General features: G+C 43.0%; 2 protein-coding genes across 2 annotated transcripts; both read left to right on the forward strand.

The window, feature by feature from the left end:
- The first annotated feature begins 1,749 nt into the window (after nt 1–1,749).
- Nucleotides 1,750–3,425, forward strand: LOC124653743 (flavone O-methyltransferase 1-like). Its single transcript, XM_047192804.1, has 2 exons — nt 1,750–2,164; nt 2,647–3,425. The coding sequence occupies exons 1-2, from the start codon at nt 1,755–1,757 to the stop codon at nt 3,317–3,319; spliced, it is 1,083 nt and encodes a 360-aa protein (XP_047048760.1). The 5' UTR covers nt 1,750–1,754; the 3' UTR covers nt 3,320–3,425.
- Nucleotides 3,426–4,215: 790 nt separating this feature from the next.
- On the forward strand, nt 4,216–19,933 carry LOC124655785 (receptor kinase-like protein Xa21). Its single transcript, XM_047194630.1, has 3 exons — nt 4,216–4,221; nt 18,879–19,464; nt 19,569–19,933. The coding sequence occupies exons 1-3, from the start codon at nt 4,216–4,218 to the stop codon at nt 19,931–19,933; spliced, it is 957 nt and encodes a 318-aa protein (XP_047050586.1).
- Nucleotides 19,934–26,507: the final 6,574 nt, after the last annotated feature.

Genomic DNA, 26,507 nt, shown 5'->3' on the forward strand with positions numbered 1-26,507 from the left:
AACGCACGGCAAAGGCTGCGTTGCCGTGCATCCCAGCTGGGTGCACGGCAAAGGGTGAGGCACGGCAATGCCCAACGCCTTTGCCGTGCACCGAATCTTTGCCTTGCGGGGTGTTGGGCCATTGCCGTGGTGATTTCTTTGCCCTGCGCTATCTTCAGACTTTGCCGTTAACGGTCTCTTTGCCGTGCGCTCCCTTCAGATGTTGTCGTGCACCTTTTCTTTGCCGTGAGTTATGCTCGGTGCGCACGGCAAAGAAATTTTTGCCGTGTGTGGCTCACGGCAATGATTTGCTGCACGGCAGCCCCTGTTTTTCCCGTGGTGACTGGTTGGTGATGCTGAAGGACGTCGTGCTGGCGCCGGCGGCGAATGACACAGCCAGCAGGAGAATGAGCGCCGACGAGGAGGTAGCCATGGTTTGTTATACGTGTACTTGTTTTGCTTGCTGTACTGGCCGAACTTTCAACGTAGTACAGAGAAAAGTCGGACGATCTACTTTTCAACGTAGATACCCAGCTAGCCGAGTCACCAACGCGAGCTGCGAAAAATTGGCAGCAAATACGTATACGTAGATTCGCTCAGTCGACAGGCTGCACCTGGCTCGATCTCGACTTCACAATCTCCATGGCCGTGAACTTTCTGTCATCCTTACATTGGTTGGAAGAAAATCGAAACGGTTGTAGTCACCTTGTGCTGGAAAATACTTTGAGTTTCACAGAGACAACATGATATTTTTTTGGAAAAGGGGAAGCCCCAGATTCTACATCAAAATGGTATGTATGCGTCCTTTTATTACATTATTGGAATTTGTTTAACAACTCTTATAAGTCTTGGATCGCATAATGTTAATACATGAATTAGCAAACGAAAAATATGAAATAACATGCAGGGCCTTTGTATCAACATGTTAATGTTCTCGAACCGACAACCGCACCGGTTGTATATATCCCATGCAACCGTTGCCATGAGGCTGAACTCAAAATGCATGGCAATAATGCATAGAGATTGGACCACCATGAGTTTTTTCATTTTTTAGAGATGAAATCATTTTTCACATGTCATATAACCCAAAGTAAAGCATACCCTTTTAACCGGTTCCAAAATATATTCTAAATAATAGTAGTTTGAAAATAATGAAAGCCATATGCATGATTCTCCACAAAATCTTTGCAAATGAACATGAAATAGGAATTGTCAATTGCCTTATCTTGATAGTCTAATTGGACTCCAGTATTTTATGGGACATGCAATGCAAAGCCGATGTTATAGTTTGAAGAGAAAAGTAGTGATCGTATTGTTTGCGTTCAAGTCATAGTAGTGTGTCAAGATAAAACTCATATTTTAAATAAAAATAAAAAACTTATCTCCAAAAGAACCTAGCCGCTACCGTTGAAAAAGGAAACCGTTGAAAAAGGAAGTCACCGTTGAACAAGAAAACACGTGGTGTGTGTGTGTGTGTGGACTTCTGAATCATAGATAAAACTCATATTTTAAATAAAAATAAAAAACTTATCTCCAAAAGAACCTAACCGCCACCGTTGAAAAAGGAAACCGTTGAAAAAGGAAGTCACCGTTGAACAAGAAAACACGTGGTGTGTGTGTGTGTGTGGACTTCTGAATCATAGAAAAAATAGACTAAAATTCCTGCCAAGGTTGGTGAAGCGAGAAAGCCCCATGCATATAAGCCCTGCTCACCCTCCCAGCAAAGCACACCCGCTCGCTCACACCAAAATCACCCACCAGCATCGTAGAGATCGATGGGCTCCACCGCCGCCGACATGGCCGCGTCCGCCGACGAGGAGGCGTGCATGTTCGCCCTCCAGCTCGCCTCCTCGTCGATCCTCCCGATGACGGTGAAGAACGCCATCGAGCTTGGCCTCCTGGAGATCCTGGTGGCCGCCGGCGGCAAGTCGCTGACCCCGACCGAGGTCGCCGCCAAGCTCCCGTCCGCGGCGAACCCGGAAGCGCCGGACATGGTAGACCGCATGCTCCGGCTGCTGGCGTCGTACAACGTCGTTACGTGCCTGGTGGAGGAGGGCAAGGACGGCCGCCTCTCCCGGAGCTACGGCGCCGCGCCCGTGTGCAAGTTCCTCACCCCCAACGAGGACGGCGGCTCCATGGCGGCGCTCGCGCTCATAAACCAGGACAAGGTCCTCATGGATAGCTGGTGAGTCTCTCAGTGGAGTTAGTTTCTGTAGATCGTTCCTCCTTCTTACCTTGCCCATTTCCTGTCGCTGGCGTGTGGGTCCATGCGTACATCATAACTGACTTTCTTCTTTGCCAAATTGAGCTTCACTAACAGGATAGTAGTTCTAAATCAGTGATAGTAGGAGCTAGAGGACCTCAGCGTTATTCCGCGTCAGTTAGCTAAAAATATTTCTGGACACTGCTTTGCCGTGTGCACCGTAGACAGAGTAGAAACTGAGGTTACCTCTAACTGACAATTGCATCTACTTGCCTGTCGCGGAACACAAGTGGCAACAAGAGCACATGCTGAAATATTGCCTGCTAGTACTGGTTGCACACCAACTCCCATTACTTGGATGAAGTATAGTTAGCAAGATAATGTTTTCATGCCAATCGTAATTCACACGATGGTATATACAGTAGTTCTTGTGAATGAAATGTGTTCTCCGAATCAATCCTCAGGTACTACATCAAGGACGCGGTGCTTGACGGCGGCATCCCGTTCAATAAGGTGTACGGCATGTCGGCGTTCGAGTACAATGGCACGGACCCGCGCTTCAACCGCGTCTGCAACGAAGGGATGAAGAACCACTCCATCATCATCACCAAGAAGCTCCTCGAGCTCTACCACGGCTTCCAGGGCCTCGGCACCCTCGTCGACGTCGGCGGCGGCGTCGGCGCCACTGTGGCCGCCATCGCCGCCCACTACCCCGCCATCAAGGGGGTCAACTTCGACCTCCCCCACGTAATCTCCGAGGCGCCGCCGTTCCCGGGCGTCACCCACGTCGACGGCGACATGTTCAAGGAGGTTCCCTCGGGCGACGCCATCCTCATGAAGTGGATCCTCCACGACTGGAGTGACCAGCACTGCGCCACGCTGCTCAAGAACTGCTACGACGGGCTGCCGGCGCACGGCAAGGTCGTGCTCGTCGAGTGCATCCTGCCGGTCAACCCGGAGGCCAAGCCCAGCTCCCAGGAGGTGCTCCAGCTCGACATGATCATGCTCGCGATCAGCCCCAGAGGCAGGGAGAGGTACGAGAGGGAGTTCGAGGCCCTCGCCAGGGGAGCTGGATTCGCCGGCGTCAAGTCCACATACATCTATGCCAACGCGTGGGCCATCGAGTTCACCAAGTAGATGAGATCCGTCCCTCCATCGAGGCAACGTCCCATCGATATGAGAATGATCGTCGTCAATCTTGCTGGCTGCTGCCGCTGCTCCTGCATCGATCTGCATACGTACCCTTTGCTTGTTTTTTCCTCTGTTTTCCCTAATTTTCTCATGCTCTGAATCCATTCCGAATTCTATCAGTGTCAACAATTTCAAAGCATCAATTTCATAATAGAGTTTGATGTTAATACATATCAGTGTCAACAATACAAGATTCAACATAATATTCTAACATGGATGGAAAATAAGCTAAGTTGGATCTTTATCATTTCGACCAGATAAAAGTGAGAGTATATAGTCTATGATCCCCAAATGTTCTCTGAATTCATTTAATAATGAGAAAATGGTATTCATATTTAAATTGGGTACATAACCTTTCTAGAACTCTCAAAAAGTCAGAGCATGAATATATACCATGGATCAACAATTAAAATTCCATGTACAACAATTATAAACAACCTAAAGTGCTCTTGTCAATTCAATATGAGCAAGATGCATTTTGTACCAACCAGGGCATGATGAAACAGAATCAAAAACATAAAACTGATCATGTACTGAATCATGCGCAACTTCCTAAACATAGCTCAGCTTTGAGTTTCATCATAATCACCAAATTTAATAAATCCATCCCCTCCATCGATTATTTCTTCACCTTTTTTGGACAATTATACCTTGTAAGAAAGACGATCCAAGAATAAAAATCATTTATTAATTACTTGATGTGCCCGGTTACAATTTCATTGTAAAAGTAGCAAAAATCGGTACGAAAAATGTAAATAGAAGTGAACGAGGTAAACCCTAGGTTCAACTGTTTTAGTGTGGCGTAGTAAGCACACGTGTAACCCCACTTCCACGATAGCATAATGCAGGTTGGTTCCGTAAGAAATTGAATACACTAACACATCAATAGAAAACCTAGAAAATCCCAACCAAATAAAGTGCAGAAACTCGCCGGATCGGCCGCCGTTTGCCTGCTGTTTCGCAGCGGCTCACCGGACCGTCGCTAGGTCCGGAGGCCCAAAGGAACAACGACGGCACAATCAGCCTCGGCGGGGTGGCCGCCAGAGTGAGGACACCTCTGAGGTTCTTCCCAATCCCGGACCACCCATCGATCTTGAGCGAGCGGCGCTGCCTTCCTCATCCTGTCCGAAGGGAGGAACACGGAGCAGTCTGTCACAAATCCCCCACCCCGAGCGGGAGACAGGGGGACCTGGTCCTCCCCGAGCTCTCCTAGCAGGCTGCCGTTCAAGGTTGTCCTTAATCCTTATTATGCATGGGGTGTGCGGTCCGGTTACTAGCTTGGATTGCTGGGCGTCCTGGCGAATTACTTCAAGGAAAGGCTAGCTACTCGATTTGCTTCTCATTGAGCACTTGAATGTTACTGGAGTATGACCCCAATCGGTCCAGAGGCTAGCTAGCTGACGCCTTCCGTATTGCCTCTGTTTGAAGCCAGGCCCAGTCAGCTAGATGCCCCCCCTTACTTTAACCTTTACAGCAGATTGAGATTCAGGTATTCATTGATGCCATCCTTTATTTGGTTGCTGATTGCCTCAACTTAAATTTGCATCATGGGCACTGGACTGCGGAGTTTTAGCAACACAAGGATATATATGAGTTTCTTTGAAGCAGAGAAATTGACTGACACTTCTCGTGACACACTTTGTCCTTCAAACAATTTTTTTCAAACTACAGACTAACAGTACAGACCTGGCTGTCGCGGTTCTCAAACATTATTAAAGCATTAGTCTCTGGTGTTATAACTTATAAGTGCACGATCCATGGACCGAGAGTTTCATTAGAATCACAAGAAATCAACTTATGAGAAGTACTTCAGCTTTCTATATTAGGCTTGATGTTGGTTCCGTCATAAATCATAGTTGGTGACCTGTTATGATGGGATGCTCACCAAGTGATGATCTACACTCTTCACTCTGAAAAGAAGATTATGTGCTCCCTTTCAATACTCTAAACCTTTTTTTTGTGAAAATTCAATACTCTAAACCATGCACATTATTCGTGGATTCGCTTGAAGAATTTAAAAGGGCCTTCTCTCAACATTGGAAGAAAATGATTGGCTGGAAGACGCTCATGATTATACTATTATGATGGTCGGACATCACTTCCAGGTTCAAATTTGTGCAATGTTTAATCTGCTATTTGTATTCTATTTGTTTTTCATTCACACAAAACTTTGTGGATATTTTGAGTTCCTTGTACTTCCTGCACTTACGGCTTATATTAGATGCTACACATATGTGTTGCCGTTAGTAGCTGTTGTTTTCATGTTAGTATATTTCTAGATCAAAATCTGCATCACTGCATGGATCATGACACTGACATACATTCAATCAAATTGATTGAGATATATTCAAATTATGGATTCCTTTGTTTCATGCAACTTGCGCCGGTTGATATGGAATTTTGTTTTTTTTCACTTCGGTTGTGGATCTCTTACCAAATTGGTATGCTTTGCAGGTATCATTCTTCATAACCCACATCTGCATGCTATAAATTCAGAAATAAATTTGACAGTTTAGACTTCAGACAGCCCCAAATTATTATGTTATTCTTAATCTCTATAAGAAAAGTACACTCGTATTTGATTACCCGGTGTGACCAGTTTCTTTATTTCTCTCGTTATTCTTTTGTCGATGCTCCTTGGTCTGATTATACAAGTTAGAAACAACTTATTCCTTTTGGTTGCAGTCTATGCTGTGGTCATATTTCTTGGTTCCTAGGAGTGATAGGGTTACAGAAAAGATGAAGACTGAGGCAACACTTCTACATGTCAGCAGATTATATTTTTATCAAAAAAAAGTGATTGGGAAATGTTATGCGAGTTCATCTACACTACTCAAGCGCAGAAAGAAAGCAAGGGATCATGGTTTACTTTGTACAATGGAGTTTTGAGAATTATATACGGTTTGTTTGAATATTTAGTTATTCCAGTGGTTGATTGGTAAGGTTGATCTTCTCCTGTATGTTCAGTAAGAGATGGATTGAGATGAATCTCTGTAGTTTGTTGCAGGCCAAATGTTTGATTTTTTATCTTTTGGCAATGGGTGCCTAGGTATGACGAGTAATATACAAGAGGTTGACATATGGTGGAGGTTGACATAAATGTTCAGTTGGACGGCAAAAAAACTGTGTCAAGGTCAAGCTGCACCCGTAAAAACGCATGCATTCCTCCGCGACCATCGCTCGAGCTACATACCTCCATCCACATCCCTGCCTTTTGTCAATGGTCGTCGGTCCAGAGTGGATACTTGCTCCGTAGCAAAGCACGGGCTTTGTCCTAGTCTAATCTCAAGAATCAAGATACATATTTGTGTCGTGGAGGATTGCCAATAAGTGGCAGAGTGCATGAAGATGATTTCACCATCGTCCAATTGAATTTGTGCCCAGTGAATACAACATGGAGCTATTTGTGGCTATTTCACCTCAACCAGCCCTTTGTATTTACTATTTACCAATACCTATCGTAATGGTCGGGCCAGCTGACTAAAATTATTCATACTAATACCATTAAAATGTTAAACAACAACTAAGAAGCGAGTTGATGCATCTGCGACAGCAAACAGGTTTCAAAAAAAAATCAGCAAACTGATCATTGGATTCACGTCAAACTGAATTAAGGCGAAGAGCATAAATCTTTTCCCTGATAAAAAGTTGCAAATTTTTGTTAGTGGTAGGACCAAATACCCCAGATCATGTTCAAATTCACTCCAACGGTAACGAGTAAAATAATATCTAGCCTATCAAACCAGATTAAAGTAAGAGATCATCCGGAACTCACTTGACAGTTTGATGGACTACTGAGATGGTGTTGTCACGGTACAAGGCCACAAGCATGTCTACTTGGCGGTTCTTCATGCGTTCTTTTGTATGGAGTTTCTTCGTGCGTTCTTTTCTAACATGACCTTAATGGCGGTTCCACAAATAAGTGGAATTCAAATCATTTGCCTTATGGTATTTTAGCGTCAGTGTTATGCATGTGTGTTTCACCATTAAGATTTATAATAACTTATCCATCGTACATGGAGTATGTTCATAATTTGAACAACTCATTGCTTTTATTTGACAAGAGCAAAATAACAATTATTAAGTTATTTATAATAAATCTCAAGATCTAGGTAGAATGCCTACGAATAATAATTTATTTTGTTCCAGGCGTGCATTGTTACCACATTCCTTGTCAGTCACTTAGGACATTGTATTCTTGTATTACGTTGTGTTGTATGACATTTCATACCAACCAATATGGTACAAATACCCAAGAATTCCATTGTGTGACCAATCAAAAAATAAATTCATAACATGTATATCATCTATATACACTTGAGCTAGACTATCTAGTCTTTTCTTTCTTTCTGCAAAAAAACTTTTTTAGTTTTCTTTCGACTTTCCTCATATTTCAGAAAAGACTTCAACATCAAAAACTTCTAGGCTTGTTGGTGAAATAACAATAACCTTGAGTTTCGTACTTTGAAGTTGATCATCATATGACAAGTGTTCCGGATTTAACTATTAGTAACTTTTTAATGTGATGAACAATTTTACTCATAATTTTATCCATCAAATCATGACAACTTCATGATGAAGCTACTATGGCTCATATGGATATACAAATAAGTTAGTGCCCAACTAGTTGGAGGATCGGGACACCTAGCGTCTTCAACCTTCGTACATTCCCATAAAACTTATGAGTTTATGTAGTCTCACTAAATTATGTTGTATAATCTTGTAAGAAGGTCTTAGATATCACATATATATATCTCACACCTTGCTTATTTCTGAAAATAGACTTTTCAGCTCATTACTTTATCAAACTGATTTGAACATCAAGTTATCACAGAGATAAGATAATTTCAGATACTAATTGAAATCATTGCTCTTTGAAATAGGAGTTAATTATTTCTTGATTCTTTAACAATACGGTACCAGTCCGTAAAGTTACTTGTCAGATTTAACAGTGTTTCTATCTCAATTTCAAGCCTAGCGTAAAGTAGAAAACGGATGCCAATTCTACAAAATTTAATTCAAATACAATTTAGACTAAGTTCATGATAAATTGAGTTTACTATTAATTCTTAAATTAACTAGCTGAACTCCCACTCAAAACAACATCCCTTACGTTGCATTAGTGATTACACGAACCAAATCAACTACACCAAGTCCGATCATCACGAGAGATGATGTAGCTTCGATGGCGAACAATCAACATGTTCATCATATCAATCATATGACTCATGCTCTACCTTTCGGTATTCCGTGTTTCGAGGTCATGTATGTACATGCTAAGCTCGTCAAGTCAACCTTAGTTTCTGCATGTGCAAATTTGGCTTGCACCTGTTGTATGTACACGTTGAATCTATCACACCTGATCATCACGAGATGCTTCGAAATAACGAGTCTTAGCAACAGTGCTAACTAAGGATGAACACTTTTAATCTTGAGTTTTTAGTGAGAGGGATCATCTTATAATGCTACCGTCGTGAACTAAGCAATACAAGATGCATAAAAGGATTAACATCACATGCAGTTTATAATGTGATATGATATGGCCCTTTTATCTTGCGCCTTTGATCTTTATCTCCAAAGCACGTGCATGATCTCCATCATCTTCTGGCATGATCTCCATCATCGTCGGCGAGGTGTCAAGGTCCATGGCGCCGTCTTCATGATTGTCCACCACTTGTAGCAACTATTACAACTACTACAACATGATGTGTCGAATCGAAATTTAAAGACCACCCGAAGGCTCCTGCCGGTTGCCACTTCACAATAAGGATCATATCATACATCAAATATAATCATAATCACATCATGACCATATCACATCACCAACCCCTGCAAAAACAAGTTAGACCCAATTTTTGTTTGCATATTTTACGTGGCTTGGGGTTTCGAGTAAGATCCGATCTACCTACAAACAAGAACCACAACGTTGATACAGTTGTTGTCAAGCCACTAATGTAAATTTAATCTTAACTATGGTGAGAGAGACAGACACCCGCAAAGCCACTTGTGCAATACGAGTTGCACGTCAAGCGTGGAGCAAATCTCATGAACGCGGTCATGTAAAGTTAGCCCGAGCCGCTTCATCCCACCATGCCGCAAGATGCAAAGTACACAAGAGGCAATAACAAAAGAATCAATGCCCACAAAACCATTGTGTTATACTCGCACAACCAATCTATACATAGACACGGCTCTGATACCACTGTAGGGATTCGTAGCATAGAAAAAAAAAATTCCTACCGCAAGAACGAATCACAAGCCAAGATCTAATCTAGTAGATGGTAGCAACGAGGTGAAGATCAACATACCCTTGAAGATCGCTAAGCGTTAACGAGATAGATCTCGTGGTTTATGTAGTCGATCACTTGCCGCTTACAAAAGCGCGTAGAAGATCTTGACGGTGCTACAGTCGGGCAGCACCTCCGCACTCGGTCACACGTTCGGTGTTGATGAAGACATCCTTCTCCCCGTTCCAGCGGGCAGCGGAAGTAGTAGATCCTCCTCGGAATCCCGTCAGCACGACGGCGTGGTGACGGTGGTGGTGGAGATCTCCGGCAGCGCTTCGCCGTAAGCACCACGGGAGAAGATGGAGGAAGCGGAGGCTAGGGTTTGGGAGAGGGGGGCACTTGGGGCGCCGGCCTTGGGTGCCCTTGGGTGGTGTGGCTGCTATTGTGTATCCATCCCCCTCCCTCTCCCCTTCAATATATAGGTGGAATCCCTAAGGGTTCCCCAAAACCACTTGGGAGTCCAACTCCAAAACTTACCATAAAGGAAAACCTAGGTCAAGTGGGATTGCTCCCTTTCCTTGATGCTTGGCCATCCAAGGAGGTGGAGTCCTGATACGTCTCCAACGTATCTATAATTTCTGATGTTCCATGCTTGTTTTATGACAATACCTACATGTTTTGTTCACACTTTATATCGTTTTGATGCATTTTCCGGAACTAACCTATTGACAATATGCCGAAGTGCCAGTTCATGTTTTCTGCTGTTTTTGGTTTCAGAAATCTTACACAGGAAATATTCTCGGAATTGGATGAAATCATCGCCCAACATCTTATTTTTCCCGGAAGCTTCCAGAGCACCGAATAGGGGCCATAGAGGAGCCAGGGGGGCCCACACGCCAGGGCGGCACGACCAAGGGGTGGGGCGTGCCCCCCTATGGTGTGGCCCCACCAGGGCCCCTCCGAGGCTGCCCTTCCGCCTACTTAAGGTCTCCGTCGCGAAAACCCTAAAGGAATAAGCCACGGTACGAGAAACCTTCCAGAGCCGCCGCCATCGCGAAGCCAAGATTCGGGGGACAGAAGTCTCTGTTCCGGCACGCCGCCGGGACGGGGAATTGCCCCCGGAAGGCATCTCCATCGACACCACCGCCATCTTCATCGCCGCCGCTGTCTCCCATGATGAGGAGGGAGTAGTTCTCCCCCGGGGCTGAGGGCTCTACCGTAGCTATGTGGTTCATCTCTCTCTTTGTGATCTAGTTGAATATCATCTATGTGCTACTCTAGTGATGTTATTAAAGTAGTCTATTCCTCCTCCATGTTGTAATGTTGATAGTGTGTGCATCATGTAGTACTTGGTATAAGCTATGATTTTGATCTCTTGTAGATTATGAAGTTAACTATTACTATGATAGTATTGATGTGATCTATTCCCCCTTCATTGTCTGTCTGGTGACGGTGTGCATGCTATGTTAGTACTCGGTATAATTGCGTTGGTCTATCATGCACTCTAAGGTTACTTAAATATGAACATCGAATGTTGTGGAGCTTGTTAACTCCGGCATTGAGGTGCTCTTGTATCCCTACACAATTAATGGTGTTTGTCATCCAACAAGAGAGTGTAGAGTAGTTTCAGTTATGTGATCAATGTTGAGAGTGTCCACTAGTGAAAGTATGATCCCTAGGCCTTGTTTCCGAACATCGAATCTCCGTTTATTTATTGTTCCACTGCATGTTTACTCGCTGCCATCTTTATTTCAGATTGCTATTACCACTCATATACATCCATATCACTTGTATTTCACTATCTCTTCGCCGAACTAGTGCACCTATACATCTGATAAGTGTATTAGGTGTGTTGGGGACACAAGAGACTTCTTGTATCGTGATTGCAGGGTTGCTTGAGAGGGATATCTTTGACCTCTTCCTCCCTGAGTTCGATAAACCTTGGGTGATTCACTTAATGGAAACTTGCCGCTGTTCTACAAACCTCTCGCTCTTGGACGCCCAACACCGTCTACAGGAAAAGAAGTGTGAGTAGACATCAAGCTATTTTCCGGCGCCGTTGCCGGGAGGTAAGGTAAAAGGTATTCACATCCTCCGACTACTAAGCTATTTCCTAGCATTGTTGCCGGTGTGTGAGTGCTCGAAGCTATTTCCTTTAGATCCCGCAATTGCATCTTTTTGTTTCTTGTTTTTCACTAGTTAGGCATAATGGAAAATAACAGTGAGCTTTTTAATCTATTTCCCGAGTTAAGATATGGATTGTTTGATGCGAAAATTAAAAACCTATGGAACCTTATTTGCATGCTAGTAGTAATGATATTAGTATGAACGCTTTGAACACCATTGTTGCTAATACTATGGAAAATTGTAAGCTTGGGGAAGCTGGTTTTGATGAGCATGATATTTTTAGTCCCCCAAGCATTGAGGAGAAAATTTTCTTTGATGATACTTTGCCTCCTATTTATGATGATTATAATGATAGTGGTATTTTGGTGCCGCCTACTATGGAGGATAAATTTTATTATGATTATACTATGCCTCCTACACTTGATGAGAATAATAATGATAGCTACTTTGTCGAATTTGCTCCCACTACAATTAATAAGAATGACTATGCTTCGTTGGGAGTAGTAATAGTTTTATGCATGAATCTCATGATAAGAATGTTTCATTTGATAGTTATATTGTTGAGTTTGTTCATAATGCTACTGAAAATCTTTATGAGAGAGGAAAATATGGTTGTAGAAATTTTCATGTTACTAAAACACCTCTCTATATGCTGAAATTTTTGAAGTTACACTTGTTTTATCTTTCTATGCTTGTCACTTTGCTCCTCATGAATTTATTTGTGTACAAGATTCCTTTTCATAGGAAGTGGGTTAGACTTAAATGTGTTTTGAATTTGCTTTTTGATGCTCTCTTTTGCTTCAACTACTAGTTCTTGGGAGTGCATCATTAAAATTACTGAGCCCATCTTAATGGCTATAAAGAAAGCACTTCTTGGGAGATAACCCGTGTTTTTATTTTACTATAGTACTTTTGTTTTATATTTGAGTCTTGGAAGTTGTTACTACTGTAGCAACCTCTCCTTATCTTTATTTTATTGCATTTTTGTGCCAAGTAAAGTCTTTGATAGTAGGGTTGATACTAGATTTGGATTACTGCGCAGAAACAGATTTCTGTCTGTCACGAATTTGGGCAGGGTTCTCTGTAGGTAACTCAGAAAAATCTGCCAATTTACGTGCGTGATCCTCGGATATGTACGCAACTTTCATTCAATTTGAGCATTTTCATCTGAGCAAGTTAAGTGCCCCAGAAAAATTCGTCTTTACGGACTGTTCTGTTTTGATAGATTCTGCCTTTCATTTCGCATTGCCTCTTTTGCTGTGTTGGATGGATTTCTTTGTTCCATTAACTTTCAGTAGCCTTGGGCAATGTACAAAAGTGTTAAGAATGATTGTGTCACCTCTGAACATGTGAATTTTTGATTATGCACTAACCATCTAATGAGTTTATATTGAGTTTGGTGTGAAGGAAGTTTTCAAGGGTCAAGAGAGGAGGATGATATATGATCAAGAAGAGTGAAAAGTCTAAGCTTGGGGATGCCCCCGTGGTTCATCCCTGCATATTTCAAGAAGACTCAAGCATCTAAGCTTGGGGATGCCCAAGGCATCCCCTTCTTCATCGACAACTTATCAGGTCACCTCTAGTGAAACTATATTTTTATTCCGTCACATCTTATGTGATTTACTTGGAGCGTCTGTGAGCTTTTTTTTTTTTGTTATTTTCATTCTCTAAATAAAATCATGCTTGTGTGGGAGAGAGACACGCTCCGCTTGTTCACATGAACACTGGTGTTCTTAGCTTTACTTTTAATGTTCATGGCGAATGTTGAAAACTGCTTCGTTCATTGTTATTTGGTTGGAAATAGAAAATGTTGCATGTGGTAATTGGTATAATGTCTTAAATAATCTGATACTTGGCAATTGTTTTGCTCAATAGATCATGTTTAAGCTCTTGCATCATGTACTTTTCACCTATTAATGAAGAACTACATAGAGCTTGTTAAAATTTGGTTTGCATGATTGGTCTCTCTAGAGTCTAAATATTTTCTGGTGAGGTGTTTGAACAACAAGGAAGACAATGTAGAGTCTTATAATGATTGCAATATGTTCTTATGTAAGTTTTGCTATACCGGTTTATACTTGTGTTTGCTTCAAACAACCTTGCTAGCCTAAGCCTTGTATTGACAGGGATACTTCTCGTGCATCCAAATCCTTGAGCCAAAAACTATGCCATTTGTGTCCACCATACCTACCTACCACATGGTATTTCTCTCGCCATTCCAAAGTAAATTGCTTGAGTGCTACATTTAAAATTCCAATCTTTGTCTTTGCAATATATAGCTCATGGGAAAAATAGCTTAAAAACTATTGTGTTATTGAATATGTACTTATGTATCTTATTTCTTAATAAGTTGCTTGTTGAGCGATAACCACGTTCCTGGGCACGCCATCAACTATTTAACTTTGTTGAATATCATGTGAGTTGCTATGCATATTCGTCTTGTCTGAAGTAAGGGTGATTTATCATGAGTTGAACGGTTTGAGTATGCATATTGTTAGAGAAGAACATTGGGTCGCTAACTAAAGCCATGATCCATGGTGGAAGTTTCAGTTTGGACAACAATCCTCAATCTCTTATGAGAATATTATCTGTTGTTGAATGCTTATGCATTAAATAGGAGTACATTATCTGTTGTCTATGTTGTCCCGGTATGGATGTCTAAGTTGAGAATAATCAAAAGCGAGTAATCCAATGCGAGCTTTCTCCTTAGACCTTTGTACAGGCGGCATAGAGGTACCCCTTTGTGATACTGTTATCACCAGAATTTGACCGAATTAGAGGTGGGCCGCGATCAAGATGGGCTTGAAGAATATACATGGAAGAATATACGTGAATCGGCCTTATATGCAAAGTTTGGGCTAGTTGGCCCGTGTATCTGTAATATAGTAGGATACGTATCGATTAGATAGAGTTTGGCTCGTGCACGGTTGGGATTATTCCCACGTTAGAAAGTCTACGGACTATAAATATGTATCTAGGGTTTATGAAATAAACAACAATCACGTTCACCACAAACCAATCTAGGCGCATCGCCAACTCCCTTGTCTCGAGGGTTTCTTCCGGGTAAGCATCATGCTGCCTAGATCGCATCTTGCGATCTAGGCAGTACAAGTTTATTCGCTGTTCATGCGTTGCTCGTACTGAAGCCTTTTTGATGGCGAGCAACGTAGTTATCTTAGACGTGTTAGGGTTAGCATTGTTCTTCGTATCATATGCTGTCGTAGTGCAACCCTGAGACGTCTAGCCGCCCTTACACCTATCTTAGGTGTAGGAGCGGCACCCCGCTTGATCATTATTTGGTAGATCCGATCCGTTATGGTTGCTCCTTGTTCTTCAAGGATTAGTTTAATATCTGCATAGTTAGGCCTTACAAAGGGTTGAAGGATCCAGCGGCGCGTAGGGTGTAGTTTGCTAGCCCTAGACAGGATGTTCCGGGGATCAACCTCGTGTTGGTTTTTAGGCCTTGTCTAGGATCGGCTTACGAACACCGTGCGTGGCCGCGAGGCTCAATCACGAGTAGGACGTTCCGATTATGCGGTGAAAACCCTAAATCGTAGTAGATCGCTTTAGCTTTATTCTGATCAAGCAGGACCACCATATATTCGTACACCTCGTGCGAATCATGGGTGGATCGGCTCTTTGAGCCGATTCACAGGACAACCTGAGAGCCGATCGAGGCTCGTATTTAATGTTTACGTGTATGCCATGCAGGAAACTAAGAGAGGCATCTCCATCACCTTCCTGACCAGGTATAGGTCAGGTGGCACGCCCTTGCACCAGCATCGGACGTGCGTGCCGGAGTCTTTGCGGGCCGTCGCTCGGAGGGACTAGGGCCAGCCGCAGTCCTGGGAGCCTCCCGGCTCTCCTGTGTTGCCCGTCGCTGCTCGCCGGTGGGTTTCTGACCGCAACAGATACTTGGTTAAAACATATGTTATGCAATGATAATCCATGTAAATCCAAGCTAATTAGGACAAGGTGCGGGCACTATTGGTAATCTATGCATGAGGCTTGCAACTTATAGGATATCTTATACATAACACATATGCTTTATTACTACCGTTGACAAAATTGTTTCTATGTTTTCAAAATAAAAGCTCTAGCACAAATATAGCAATCCATGCTTCCCTTTGCGAAGGGCCATTCTTTTACTCTTATGTTGAGTCAGTTTACCCACTTCTTTCTATCTTAGAAGCAAACACTTGTGTTAACTGTGCATTGATTCTTACATACTTGCTTATTTGTATTCATCATATTACTTTATGTTGACAATTATCCATGAGATATGTATGTTGAAAGTTGAAAGCAACTGCTGAAACTTAAATGTTCCTTTGTGTTGCTTCAATGGCTCTACTTTGAATTTATTGCTTTATGAGTTAACTCTTATGCAAGACTTATTGATGCTTGTCTTGAAAGTACTATTCATGAAAAGTCTTTGCTATATGGTTCAGTTGTTTACTCATTGTCTTTACCATTGCTTCGAATCGCTGCATTCATCTCATATGCTTTACAAAAGTATGATCAAGATTATGTAAGTAGCATGTCACTTCAGAAATTATCCTTGTTATCGTTTACCTACTCGAGGGCGAGTAGGAACTAATCTTGGGGATGCTGATACGTCTCCAACGTATCTATAATTTATGATGTTCCATGCTTGTTTTATGACAATACCTACATGTTTTGTTCACACTTTATATCGTTTTGATGCATTTTCCGGAACTAACCTATTGACAATATGCCGAAGTGCCAGTTCTCGTTTTCCGCTGTTTTTGGTTTCGTAAATCTTACACAGGAAATATTCTCGGAATTGGACGAAATCAACGCCCAACATCTTATTTTTCTCGGAAGCTTCCAGAGCACCGAAGAGGGGCCAGAAAGGAGCCAGGGGGCCCACATGCTAGGGCAGCGCGACCAAGGGGTGGGGCGCGCCCCCCTATGGTGTGGCCCCACCAGGGCCCCTCCGAGGCTACCCTTCCGCCTACTTAAAGTCTCCGTCGCGAAAACCCTAAAGGAATAAGCCACGGTACGAGAAACCTTCCAGAGCCGCTGCCATCGTGAAGCCAAGATTCGGGGGACAGAAGTCTCTGTTCCGGCACGCCGCCGCGACGGGGAATTGCCCCCGGAAGGCATCTCCATCGACACCACCGCCATCTTCATCGCCGCCGCTGTCTCCCATGATGAGGAGGGAGTAGTTCTCCCCGGGGCTGAGGGCTCTACCGTAGCTATGTGGTTCATCTATCTCTTTGTGATCTAGTTGAATATCATCTTTATGCTACTCTAGTGATGTTATTAAAGTAGTCTATTCCTCCTCCATGATGTAATGTTGATAGTGTGTGCATCATGTTGTACTTGGTATAAGCTATGATTGTGATCTCTTGTAGATTATGAAGTTAACTATTACTATGATAGTATTGATGTGATCTATTCCCCCTTTCATAGTCTGTCGGTGACGGTGTGCATGCTATGTTAGTACTCGGTATAATTGCGTTGGTCTATCATGCACTCTAAGGTTACTTAAATATGAACATCGAATGTTGTGGAGCTTGTTAACTCCGTGAGGTGCTCTTGTAGCCCTACACAATTAATGGTGTTTGTCATCCAACAAGAGAGTGTAGAGTAGTTTCAGTTATGTGATCAATGTTGAGAGTGTCCACTAGTGAAAGTATGATCCCTAGGCCTTGTTTCCGAACATCGAATCTTCGTTTATTTACTGTTCCACTGCATGTTTACTCGCTGCCATCTTTATTTCAGATTGCTATTATCACTCATATACATCCATATCATTTGTATTTCACTATCTCTTCACCGAACTAGTGCACCTATACATCTGACAAGTGTATTAGGCGTGTTGGGGACACAAGAGACTTCTTGTATCGTGATTGCAGGGTTGCTTGAGAGGGATATGTTTGACCTCTTCCTCCCTGAGTTTGATAAACCTTGGGTGATTCACTTAAGGGAAACTTGCTGCTGTTCTACAAACCTCTGCTCTTGGAGGCCCAACACTGTCTACAGGAAAAGAAGTGTGAGTAGACATCAAGTCCACCATGGACTCCACCTCCCCTCTTGGTTGGCTGGCTAGGGTTGGTGGAGTCCCTCCGGGACTCCTCCTTCCGTAGTGATTTATTCCGGATGTTTCTAGAACCTTCTAGTGCCTTCCATAAATGCACCGGACCATTCCCAAACTTGGAATGTGACTTCGTATATATGAATCTTATTCTTCGGACCATTCCGGAACTCCTCGTGATGTCCTGGATCTCATCCGAGACTCTGAACAACATTTGAACTCCATTCCATATTCCATATCTACTTAAAACAACATCAAAACCTTAAGTGCGTCACCCTACGTTCGCGAACTATGCGGACATGATCGAGACACTTCTACGATCAATAACTAATAGCGGGACCTGGAGATCCATAATAGCTCCCACATATTCAACGATGACTTCTTGATCGAAAGAACCATTCACATAAAATAACGATTCCCTTTGTCGCGCGATACTTTACTTATCCGAGGTTTTGATCGTCGGTATCTCTATACCTAGTTCAACCTCGTCTCCGATAAGTACTCTTTACTCGTACCGTGATATGACATCCCTTGTGACCTAGTCACATGCTTGCAAGCTAATTGGATGGCATTCCACCGAGAGGGTCCAGAGTATATCTATCCGTCATTTTGATGGACAAATCCCACTATTGATCCACGTGCTTCAACCTATACTTTCCGAATACTTAATGCCACTTTTATAACTACCCATTTATGAAGTAGTGTTTGATGTCATTAAAGCATCCATCCGGTGTAGGTGATTAACATGATCTCATGGTCGAAGGATTAGGTTACTATGTATCTTAAAGCTTGAAGCAAAACAAACTTAATGACTTGATCATATGCTAAGCTTACTATGGGTGTATGTCCATCACATCATTCACCTAATGATATGATCTTGTTATTAATAACATCCAATGTTCATGATCATGAAACTATGATCATCTATTAATCAACAAGCTAGTTTAACAAGAGGCTTACTAGGGACTCTTTTATGTTTACAAAACACACAAGTATTAATGTTTCCGGTTAATACAATTATAGCATGGGATGCAAACATTTATCATAAAAACAAAGATATAATAATAACCATTTTATTATTGTATCTTAGGCATATGTCCAACAAGTAGACCATCAATTAATTTCTCATCTTGAGCTTGTTCGCGCCACCGATAATTTTAATGAAGACAACATGCTCGGTTCAGGAGGATTTGGAAAAGTGTTCAGGGGCCAACTAAGCAACGGCTTGGTAGTTGCAGTGAAGGTTCTCGACATGCGATCCGAGCACACCACTAGAAGCTTTGACGCCGAGTGTCGTGTGCTTCGCATGGCGCGACACCGTAACCTCATACAGATAATCAACGCATGCTCTAACATGGACTTCAGAGCATTGGTGTTACAGTACATGCCAAATGGAAGCTTAGACACGCTGCTGCACCACTCCCACTTGAGAGAAAGGCAAATTGGGTTCCATGAGAGGGTAGGTGTTATGCTCGATGTGTCAATGGCCTTGGAGTATCTGCACCATGGATATCATGAAGTGGTTTTGCATTGCGATCTGAAGCCAAGCAATGTTTTATTTGACGAGGACATGATCGCACATGTGGCGGACTTTGGCATTGCAAGGCTACTACAAGGAAATGATAGCTCAACGACCGCGTCAAACATGCCCGTTTCCATTGGGTACATGTCACCAGGTACCTAATTAATTAACACTAGTTATGGTCGTTAAATATACCCAATTCTTTTTTTGGACTGATCAATCATGTTTTGACTTATATTTGTTTTTTTCCTTGTGTAGAGTATGGATCATACGGAAAAGCATCAAGAAAGAGTGACGTGTTCAGCTACGGTATAATGCTCCTTGAAGTTTTCACCGGAAGGAAGCCTGAAGATGCTATGTTTGTCGGAGACTTGACCCTTAGGCGATGGGTTCAACAGTTATTTCCTGCAGAGCTTATCCATGCCGTGGATACCCGGCTACTACACAGATCCTCTTCATGGTATGAGCTGCACGATAACTTTCTGGCGCCCATAATAGAAATTGGTTTGCTCTGCACCAAGGACTCGCCTAAAGACAGGATAAAGATAAGTGATGTGGTCCTGAGGCTAACCAAGATTCAAATCGCGTACACCAAATGGACAACAAGGCATAATGATTTATGAGTATATAGGTTTTACCTATGATTTTTCTTGTTAGCAATACGCCAAATCACATATTCTGTTACCCGTGTAGGCACTATATGTTGATGCATATATTCCAAGTATATTTGAAAGGGGTGTAAATTGTTATTATCTTTAGTTAAGCCTGTCGCTGGGTTTGGTTAGTGTAGTGTTATCTGAATTTAGTTTTGAGTTAGGAAGTGCTTGTACGTGACTTGGTCTAGTCTTTGTCCGTTGCATAGGATGCGGTTTGTGGGAAAGCACACGAATCTAGCGACTGTGACAGTGCTTAGTGGCTAAGATTGAGGGGATGTAGGTATGGGCAAGGAAGATACACGAGGTGATCGTCAACCTTAACAACCATCTAGGGTTTCATCTCTCTCACCGGCGATGCTGCCGGTTTGCTCTGCCTTCAGTGGCCTTGGGGCCATGGAGGCGTGGCGGACCGTGGCCTCTCGCTAACGGGAAGGTTTCCGTTCTTCGTTTAGTTTATTTTTAGTGTCTTCTTTGGGATGGTGAGACGGTGGCTACATCCTAGAATTAGAATAAGGTCCTCCTTGTCCTATACTCGCTCCGGTGGTGCGTTTAGCGTCGGCGGAGGGCGCATGGATTCATGTGTTCGGCGGATCTCCTGGAATCTGGTTGGTTTTCTTGTTCGATGGTATAGTTTTAGGTCAGTCTCTTCCGATCTATGGTGTTATCGTTGGCGATGGTTGCTGCTCTGGTCCGTACGACAAGCTTTGTTGGGTTCCAGTGATGGAGGGGCGAGGATGGCGCCGCGTCTTCGGCTCACGCTAGTATTTATAGTCGTTGCTAGGTGGTCCAATGATCTATTTGTAATTTTTGTTATGTTTGGATCTCTTTGTACTGATGTTGATGATTATCAATAAATTGATGGAATTTAGAAAGTCCACGGTTTTAGGATTCAGTTGTAACCAGTTAACCACGATGTAAATAATAAAGAAAGAGGAGAAAAGCTACAGCGATGGAACGCAGCAGAAAACTACGTGTCATTGTCCGGTTCTTGAGCGACCTCAGCACAAGGGGCTGAATGCCTGAATCTAGTACAACTCATGGTGCTGGCCTGGAAAACGCACAGCCGGAGACTGGCTATGGCTTCTGGCCATCGACATCTTAACTGCGTGCTTTAGTGGACCAGTTTTGCTTGCAGCCGGAGACTTCTCTACCTGACAAGATGATGTTTGGGCCCATGAGATGGAGGCCAACATGTCAATATATTTACTTTTGGTCCTAGAACTTTTGTTTGGTTTAAAACGACCCTTAAACTCTAAGAATGGTTCACTTTTAGTCCATATTCCAATTGAGCTAGGCAATTATACTGCCACGGGTGGCAGAAAATGTAGGATAACGTTGCATAGAAAACAAAAATTTTCCTACCGCGAACACGCAATCCAAGCCAAGATGCAATCTAGAAGACGGTAGCAACGAGGGGTTTATCGAGTCTCACCCTTGAAGAGATTCCAAAGCCTACAAGATGAGGCTCTTGTTGCTGCGGTAGACGTTCACTTGCCGCTTGCAAAAGCGCGTAGAAGTGTAGGATAACGTTGCATAGAAAACAAAAATTTTCCTACCGCGAACACGCAATCCAAGCCAAGATGCAATCTAGAAGACGGTAGCAACGAGGGGGTATCGAGTCTCACCCTTGAAGAGATTCCAAAGCCTACAAGATGAGGCTCTTGTTGCTGCGGTAGACGATCACTTGCCGCTTGCAAAAGCGCGTAGAAGATCTTGATCACGATCGGTTCCGGCGCCACGAACGGGCAGCACCTCCGTACTCGGTCACACGTTCGGTTGTTGATGAAGACGACGTCCACCTCCCCGTTCCAGCGGGCAGCGGAAGTAGTAGCTCCTCTTGAATCCGACGAGCACGACGGCGTGGTGTCGGTGGCGGTGTAGAAGTCCGGCGGAGCTTCGCTAAGCAAACCGGACAATATGAAGTGGAGGAGCAAAGCTAGGGTTTGGGAGGGGTGGCCGGCCACTCAAGGGGGCGGCCAAGCTATGGTCTTGGGGTGGCCGGCCCCCTCCCTTGGCCCCTCATTATATAGGTGGATCCCAAGTGTTGGTGTCCAAGTCTTCGAATAAGACCCGAAACCAAAACCTTCCATAGGAGGGGCAAACCTAGCCCAACTAGGACTCCCACCCAAAGGTGGGATTCCCACCTCCCATGTGGGGGGTGGCCGGCCCCCTATGGTGGAGTCCACTTGGGACTCCACCCCCACTAGGGCTGGCCGGCCATGGAGGTGGAGTCCCTTGTGGACTCCACCTTCCTTGGTGGTTTCTTCCGGACTTTTCTAGAACCTTCTAGAACCTTCCATAGAACCTTCCGCGACATTTTATTTCACATAAAATGACATCCTATATATGAATCTTATTCTCCGGACCATTCCGGAACTCCTCGTGATGTCCGGGATCTCATCCGGGACTCCGAACAAATATTCGAACTTCATTCCATAATTCAAGAACTACCATTTCAACATCCAACTTTAAGTGTGTCACCCTACGGTTCGAGAACTATGCGGACATGGTTGAGTACTCACTCCGACCAATAACCAATAGCGGGATCCGGAGATCCATAATGGCTCCCACATATTCAACGATGACTTTAGTGATCGAATGAACCATACACATATATTACCAATTCCCTTTGTCTCGCGATATTTTACTTGTCCGAGGTTTGATCTTCGGTATCACTCTATACCTTGTTCAACCTCGTCTCCTGACAAGTACTCTTTACTCGTACCGTGGTATGTGGTCTCTTATGAACTCATTCATATGCTTGCAAGACATTTAGACGACATTCCACCGAGAGGGCCCAAAGTATATCTATCCGTCATCGGGATGGACAAATCCCATCGTTGATCCATATGCCTCAACTCATACTTTCCGGATACTTAATCCCACCTTTATAGCCACCCATTTACGCAGTGGTGTTTGGTGTAATCAAAGTACCTTTCCGGTATAAGTGATTTACATGATCTCATGGTCATAAGGACTAGGTAACTATGTATCGAAAGCTTATAGCAAATAACTTAATGACGAGATCTTATGCTACGCTTAATTGGGTGTGTCCATTACATCATTCACACAATGACATAACCTTGTTATTAATAACATCCAATGTTCATGATTATGAAACTAATCATCCATTAATCAACAAGCTAGTTTAAGAGGCATACTAGGGACTTCTTGTTTGTCTACATATCACACATGTACTAATGTTTCGGTTAATACAATTCTAGCATGATATATAAACATTTATCATAAACATAAAGATATAAATAATAACCACTTTATTATTGCCTCTAGGGCATATCTCCTTCGAGTCTCCCACTTGCACTAGAGTCAATAATCTAGATTACATTGTAATATACCTAACACCCATGGCATTCTGGTGTTGGTCATGCTTTGCCCTAGGGAGAGCTTTAGTCAACGGATCTGCTACATTCAGATCCGTGTGTACTTTGCAAATCTTTACTTCTCCATCTTCGATGTACTCGCGAATCGAGTGGTAACGCAGCTTGATATGCTTCGAGCCTCTTGTGTGACCTTGGCTCTTGTGCATTGGCGATGGCACCCATGTTATCACGAGTAAATGATTAATGGGTCCAATGCACTCGGAACCACACCGAGCTCTACAATGAACCTCTTCATCCATACCGCTTCGATGAAGCCTCCGAAGCCGCTATGTACTCGATTCCGTTGAAGACTTCGCCACCGTGCACTCGCTTTGAGCTTGCCCGGCTTGTCGCGAGCACCATTCAATATAAACACGTACCCGGATTGTGACTTAGAGTCATCGGGATCGGTGTTCCAACTTGCATCGGTGTAACCGTTTACAACGAGCTCTTGGTCACCTCCATAACAAAGAAACATATCCTTAGTTCTTTTCAAGTACTTCAGGATATTCTTGACCGCTGTCCAGGTGTTCCATTCTCGGATCACTTTGATATCTGCTAGTCAAACTAACGGCATGTGCTATATCCGGTCTAGTACATAGCATGGCATACATGATAGATCCTACTGCCGAGGCATAGGGGATGTTACACATCCTTTCTCTTTCTTCTCGTCGTAGCCGGTCCTTGAGTTTTACTCAATACCTTGCCTGGTAACATAGGTAAGAACCCTTTCTTACTTTCGTCCATTCTAAACTTCTTTAGAATCTTGTCCAGATATGTACTCTGTGATAGCCCTATTAGACGTCTTGATCTATCTCTATAAATCTTGATGCCTAATATATACGATGCTTCACCAAGGTCTTTCATTGAAAAACTATTATTCAAATAACCCTTAACACTGCTTAAAAGTTCTATATCATTCCCGATCAATAATATGTCATCTACATATAATATCAGGAATGCTACAGAGCTCCCACTCACTTTCTTGTAAATACAGGCCTCTCCATGACACTGTATAAACCCGAAGTCTTTGATCACCTTATCAAAGCGTCGGTTCCAACTTCTCGATGCTTGCTTCAGTCCATAGATTGAACGCTGAAGTTTGCATACTTTGTCGGCATTTTTAGGATCGACAAAACCTTTGGGTTGTACCATATACAACTCTTCCTCAATGTCTCCATTAAGGAACGCCGTTTTGACATCCATCCGCCAAATCTCATAATCGAAAAATGCAGCTATTGCTAACAAAATCCTCACAGATTTCAGCTTCGCTACGAGTGAGAAAGTCTCATCGTAGTCAACTCCTTGAATTTGTCGGAAACCCTTTGCGACAAGTCGAGCTTTATAGACGAGTAATATTACCATCAGCATCTGTTTTTCTCTTGAAGATCCATTTATTTTCGACAGCCTTTCGGCTATCAGGTAAGTCTACCAAAGTCCATACTTTGTTATCATACATGGATCCCATTTCGGATTTCATGGCTTCTTGCCATTTGTTGGAATACGGGCTCATCATCGCTTCTTCATACGTCGCGAGGTCCTCATCATTGTTATCCACAATCATGACATTTAGACAAGGATCATACCAATCAGGAGTGGCACGTTCCCTTGTCGATCCGCGAGGTTCGGTAGTTTCCTCGTTCGAAGTTTCATGATCATTATCATTAGCTTCCTCTGTTGCCGGTGTAGGCGGTACAGGTACAACTTCCGTATCTGCGCTACTCGATCAACGAGTATAGATTCATCAATCTCATCGAGTTCTACTTTTCTTCCGAGTCACTTCTTTAGTGAGAAATTCTTTCTCAAGAAAGGTTCCGTTCTTAGCAACAAAGATTTTGCCTTCGGATCCGTGATAGAAAGTGTATCCTATAGTTTCCTTAGGATAACCTATGAAGACGCATTTCTCCGCTTTGGGTTCTAGCTTGTCCGGTTGTAACTTCTTTACATAGGCTTCGCAACCCCAAACTTTCAGGAACGACGACTTAGGTTTCTTATTAAACCATAATTCATACGGTGTCGTTTCTACGGATTTTGATGGTGCTCTATTTAAAGTGAATGCGGCTGTCTCTAATGCATAACTCCAAAATGATAACGGCAAATCAGTAAGAGACATCATACTACGAACCATATCTAAGAGAGTTCGATTACGACGTTCGGACACACCGTTTCGTTGAGGTGTTCCCGGCGGTGTCAATTGTGAAAGTATTCCGCATTTCTTTAAATGCATGCCAAACTCATAACTCAGATATTCACCTCCACGATCGGATCGTAGAAATTTGATCTTCTTGTTACGTTGATTTTCTACTTCACTTTGAAATTCCTTAAACTTCTCGAAAGTTTCGGATTTATGTTTCATGAAATAGATATACCCATATCTACTCGGATCATCTGTGAAGGTTAGAACATAACGATAACCACCGCGCGATGCTACGCTCATTGGTCCACATACATCGGTATGTATGATTTCCAATAAGTCAGTAGCTCGCTCCATCATACCAGAGAATGGAGTCTTTGTCATTTTTCCCATTAGACATGCTTCGCATCTATCAAGTGACTCAAAGTCAAGTGATTCAAGTAATCCATCGAGTATGGAGTTTCTTCATGCGTTTCACTCCAATATGACCAAGACGACGATGCCACATATAAGTAGAATTATCATTTAGTTTAATTCGCTTAGCATCAATGTTATGTATATGTGTATCACTACTATCGAGATCTAACGGAAATAAGCCATTCTTTTGTGGTGCTCGACCATAAAAGATATTATTCATAAAAATAGAACAACCATTATTCTCAGACTTGAATGAATAACCGTCTTGCATTAAACAAGATCCAGATATAATGTTCATGCTCAACGCGAGTACATAATAACAATTATTTAGGCTTAAAACTAATCCCGAAGGTAGATGTAGAGGAAGTGTCCCGACTGCGATCACATTGACCTTGGATCCGTTTCCAACGCGCATCGTCACTTCATCTTTCAGCGAGTTGTCGTTTATTCTTTAGTTCCTGTTTCGAGTTACAAATATGAGCAACCGAACCGAGTATCAAATACCCAGGTACTAGAACGAGAACTAGTGAGATAAACATCTATAACATGTATATCGGATATACCTTCTTTCTTCTTCTTGACAAGGCCGCTCTTTAGATCAGCCGGATAC

This window comes from Lolium rigidum, chromosome 5, assembly GCF_022539505.1.
Source record: "Lolium rigidum isolate FL_2022 chromosome 5, APGP_CSIRO_Lrig_0.1, whole genome shotgun sequence".
NCBI classification, from domain to species: domain Eukaryota; kingdom Viridiplantae; phylum Streptophyta; class Magnoliopsida; order Poales; family Poaceae; genus Lolium; species Lolium rigidum.

Coding starts and splice junctions, on each gene's coding strand:
- LOC124653743 (XM_047192804.1), top strand. CDS start 1,755: ATGGGCTCCACCGCCGCCGACATGGCCGCGTCCGCCGACGAGGAGGCG. Junction 2,165..2,646: donor AAGGTCCTCATGGATAGCTG/GTGAGTCTCTCA, acceptor ATCAATCCTCAG/GTACTACATCAAGGACGCGG.
- LOC124655785 (XM_047194630.1), top strand. Junction 19,465..19,568: donor CATTGGGTACATGTCACCAG/GTACCTAATTAA, acceptor TTCCTTGTGTAG/AGTATGGATCATACGGAAAA.